This window comes from Zea mays, chromosome 1 (assembly GCF_902167145.1).
Source record: "Zea mays cultivar B73 chromosome 1, Zm-B73-REFERENCE-NAM-5.0, whole genome shotgun sequence".
Taxonomy (NCBI): Eukaryota; Viridiplantae; Streptophyta; class Magnoliopsida; order Poales; family Poaceae; genus Zea; species Zea mays.
The window spans coordinates 5,364,798-5,369,653 of record NC_050096.1 but is presented as its reverse complement, the minus strand read 5'-3'; the positions used below and the strand labels follow the sequence as shown (position 1 = coordinate 5,369,653).

At 44.3% G+C, this 4,856-nt stretch overlaps 1 protein-coding gene across 1 annotated transcript; it reads right to left on the bottom strand.

Annotated features, from left to right (window-relative positions):
- Positions 1-2,439: 2,439 nt before the first annotated feature.
- On the bottom strand, positions 2,440-4,318 carry LOC100272871 (uncharacterized). Its single transcript, NM_001157626.2, has one exon. The coding sequence runs from the start codon at positions 4,168-4,170 to the stop codon at positions 2,746-2,748; it is 1,425 nt and encodes a 474-aa protein (NP_001151098.1). The 5' UTR covers positions 4,171-4,318; the 3' UTR covers positions 2,440-2,745.
- Positions 4,319-4,856: the final 538 nt, after the last annotated feature.

Genomic DNA, 4,856 nt, shown 5'->3' with positions numbered 1-4,856 from the left:
GAATAGACTCAAGAGTCAATCTCGCATTTCACGATGCATCCTTTTCTCATAGCATGATGTTGATGTGGTCTCTTTTTCCTCCATGCTTATTAACTTAGATCTAGTGCTAGCTGGTACTGACGCCCTTAACCTTCTCTTTAGTTATAGTTATCTAGCATATTCATTCGTTACACATCTGTTAGTTGTTAGTGGTATGGCTGGGATTAAGGCTTTACCTTGTGATCGAAAAGCAAAAGGAAACCCTAAAAGGAAGTCGGGGCCTAAAAGCAAAAAGAAACCCTATTCAATCCAGATTTCCAGAACTGAATCAGTAAGGACTAAGGAAGATGAAACTGCATGATCAAGTACTCCATGACTAATGGTTTCCGAGTATTGGGATTTTCAAGAGTTCTAAAAACTTGAACCATATGGACATGCCGTCTAGAATATTGACAAAAAAAGAGCCAAAAAAGCAAAAACAAGACCAGCAATTTTTTCCCTGAGATACGCAGGAGGACTGCATATCATTGCATTAATAGAAGAAAGAGAGGGAAAAGACCCCCACAGTACAACACACCCACACACTTAAGTCACCCAAAGATCAGCACATAACTAAAGACAGATTCAGATGAAAAATAAATAAATAAGTGCTCACATGATAGTGGCAATATAAAGCTCAACTAATACTGTTCAAACAGAAAATTAAATATCCACGGAGGTTGAAAAGATTAGTTATATTGATTATCCAAATAAGCATATCATTTATCCAACCCAGATGCTATCGCATCTTCAGGTCACTGGGAAGCATTCCAGATCTGATAGAACAAAACATAAATGATGAACCACATGTAGTAGTATCACTAGATAATAAAATTTTCTCATATGTTGTTTTATGTGACAAGAGGGTACCACAAAAGCTAAAAATCAAGTATCATACGACGGTGATTAGAACTGCTATGTTGTATTGTGTAGAATGTTGGACTATAAAATGACATCACGTTCAGCGGATAAGTGCTGCGAAAATGTATATGTTGTGTTGGATTTTTGGTCATATAAGAAGGGATCGAGTTCGAAACGATGATATAAATGATAGACCAGAGGTAGCACCAATTGAAGAAAAACTTGTCCAACACCAATTGAGATGTTTGAACATGTTCAACTGAGACCTCCAGAGGCACCATTGCGTAGTGGGATCCTAAGAGGCGATTGAAATGGAAAAGATGCAGGAGAAGACCAAAGTTGACATGAGAAAAGACAGTAAAAGAAGATTTTAAAGAATGCGATATCCCTAAAGTTTAGCCTTGAATAGGAGAAAAAAGAAAGCAGATATTCATGTGTCTGAAACTTGATTTGTGGCTTCTATTGGGTTTTAACTCTAGCCTACCCAACTTGTTTAGGACTAAAAGTCTTTATTGTTGTTGCTGCTACCGTGCTATGGCAACATTTGAAAGAAATGAAATCATGATACAACAAATGACCCATTGAAAAAATGAACATTATAAAACATGCTGGAAACAGCCTGCCAGGATGGTAATATTCTCATGAAAATAGTATCATTTGAGGTTGTAACATTAATGTGGTAGATGTAAGGATATCAAATTAGATAGGGAAAGCAGAAATGGGAAATAAGAGGAAAGCTTTTGTAGAAATTAAAATTCAAAAAGAGGGCCCGCAGGTTCTTGTCTGTGACCAAGTATAGTATCAGAGCAACTATATGTGTGTTTAATGGGACTGCACCTTAGCACGCAACTTGTGCTCTGACAGATTTTGGAGGAAGGGCACTATGGTGTTTAGTGGGAGCCAGGGATGAGTCGCCAGTTAGCTGCCTTGGAATAATGTGCTTTTTCATAAAAAAATTTGGTCTGTTCAGCCTCCATGCAAAAAAAAAAAGCAAGGGTAAGGCTGCCTGTGTACACCTTATCAGCACCGAGTACACCATATAATCATATCAAGTATTTTCCATCTAGTCGTGTCATACTCATATTGCATTAATTATCTTCAGACAGAAAGTGCATGCTCAGGTTGCAGATCAAGAGAGTAACCTGGTAAACAAAGCTCCTATCAAGTATCAACCAAGTAGTAGGCCTTATTTGAGGAGGGTCCCAAGCCTCAGGATCCCACAGTACAATAGTACATATAGTAAAGCCAGTAGGATCCCTCCAAGCAGCCACATATAGAGTTCATCAGATGAATTTTGCATGAGAAGATTGTGCAAATGCATCCAGAATTCTATGCTTGTTTGTGTCACTCGTGATATTTCATAAGGGATACCAAACTTACTAAAACACTAAAAGAGAATGTCCTTAAGGGGCTCAAGAGCAAAGTGATACATGATCCATGTGGAGAAGAAAACAGTAAGTCAGCAACAGCCAAATCATGTTACAAATACAATGGCATGATGGCTTCTGCAGCTATTTGACTTATTTTTTTATAATCAAATGTCTCCACTACAACTAATTATATTCAAATGCAATTCAGCTGTGAATCCATGTTTCAGAAGTCAAACTGAATAAATGAGGCAATAGCAATACAGCCACATCTAGGGTAGAGTACTTTTACAGCATCATGAGCATGTCCTCCATTGACCATTGACAAAGCATGGAGAATGCAAAGTCCAAGCATGAAAGGAGTGATGATACAAAACTACAATACTTTTAGAGAGGTGATAAAACTACAGTACTTACAACTTAATAAAAAGTATGATGTGATTAGATGCACACAACAGCCGCAGGTTGTCACTCCTCAAAGATGCCCAGCCTGCAATATTCAATAGTCCGTCTTACTGGGCACAAGCTGATATGTTCTGGCCAGTTTCCCTTCATCGGAGTTCATCTGTCTCCAGGACCAAGCTGTGCCGTTATTCCTCAACTCGGTCCTCAACCTCACCATCAGCGTGACCAAAGCCACAAACAACCCAACAAAGATGAAACCACAGAGCAGGGAGCGGGCAAATTCTCCAATCCCCTTACTCACCACATATTCCATGTGTAGATCAATTGGGAAGTCTCCATCCATACCTCCACTGGTCTTGTTCATCCTCATTATCTCCAGTGCATTAAGGATACCACTTACTTCATCAGATCGACTCTTCTTTAAGCCACCAATCGCCAATTTCAGTATCCCCTCATCCTTCACATCGACGATAAAGTCAATGTAATAAGGATAGGCCAAGAATCCAGTTGCACTGGAGAGATCGAAATCCTTGACTGCAAGATCACCATTGACGTAGATATTGAAGTAGAGCTCATACAGAGCCTTGCTAGCAATGTCACAGAAGTGCATACGCACAAGGTACCGGCTGCTAGCAGGCACAGGGAAACCCCAAGTCACATTCACCCCTGGCCTCACGGATCTTGCAGAGTTGTAGACATTGTCAGGAGCCACTTCTCTTGTCATCTGCTTGCTACCCTTGGGATAAGCAATCCGGCCACTGGACGACCACACCATGTAGTTGGAGGAGTCGGTGTCGATGAGGAATTTCTCATCGTTAACCCATGTCCGCCACAGTGTGTCGTTGAATGGCGTGACCTTGCGCCCCGCGACGTTGATCCTGTAGAGAGTCTCAAACACCTGAGACGACAGCTCGTGTATCTGAGCGGCGCCGCCGGACGTGACTAGGGTGCCGATGTCGCCAACGAGCTCTTCGGGCGCAGAGACGAGCTCGATGGCGTTGACGAAGGCAGTGGAGCCGGAGTCGGGGACGAAGGTGAGCACGAGGACGTCGGAGTCCACGGGGAGGATGAACTCCTTGACGACGGGGGACGAGGCCGTGAAGTTGTGGAGGAGGAGGAGCCCCCCGGCGCCGACGTGGAAGCGGGCCGCGGCGAGGGCGGGGACGAAGGGGTAGAAATGGAGGCGGAGGATGTGGTGCCCGCGGCGGCGGACATCGAGGTCGTAGGACGCGCGGCAGGAGAAGACCCGAGCGGAGGCGAGGAGCGAGGACGGCGGCGGCGGGGAGCCGGGCGGCGCCGCGGAGGAGAGGGACGGGGAGGATGACCGGAGGCGGGTGGATGCGCAGCCAGAGTCCGGCACGAAGCGGCGGCCGTCGGGGAGGACGGCGGGCGCCGCCGCGCCGCACGCAAGGAGGTGGTTGTCCGCCGGGGCGAACCGCGCGGCGGCGGCGGCGGCGCAGAGGGCGCCGATGAGGATGAGAGCGAGGGCGAGGCAGCGCGAGGTTGGTGGGGGAGCCATGGCGGTGGGGGGCGGGGAGGTGGATTTGGGTAGGGATTTGTTGAGCTGTGACTCCTGTGGGAAGCGGGAGCGCCGAAATGGCGTTGGGTTGATAATTTGATTGAAGGACAGCTGGAGATCGTCGGGCAAGGCCGGAGTGGAGGAATCAATTCAGCGCGTTGAGCTGGGGAAGACAAGTCGCTCGGGTGGTGTGGCGGGGCCTACGCGTCGTGGCTGTGGCGGTGCGGTGGCTTCATTTGGCCTGGTCAGTGTTGGACTAGGACGCGTCGGTAAGGCTATTCGCATCGTCCTGCTCCTACCTTGTTTCTCTGACTTAAAAAACTAATTTGATAACTCTATTTTTAAGTAAATTTTATTTTTCTAAAAAAAATAATTTTTTTTCTTAAAAACCTAAAAAATATTATGTCTTATTTTTTCGTCCACGTGATTTAGTCGTTTTGGGTTTGTTTTAAGTTAACCACTATTAACTTTAACCCGTTATAACGAATATTTCATAAGATTTTATAATATAAAAGTAAAGTTACTAGATTCATCATGACTTGAACTACCATAATATATAATTCTTTTAGTTTAAAATAATTTAATCTATATATATTGATAGTTAAAATTAAAATAGTTTGACTTAGAACAAACCTAAAACGACTAAATCTTGTGGATGGAGGGAGTAGTCAACAAATTTTTAACCC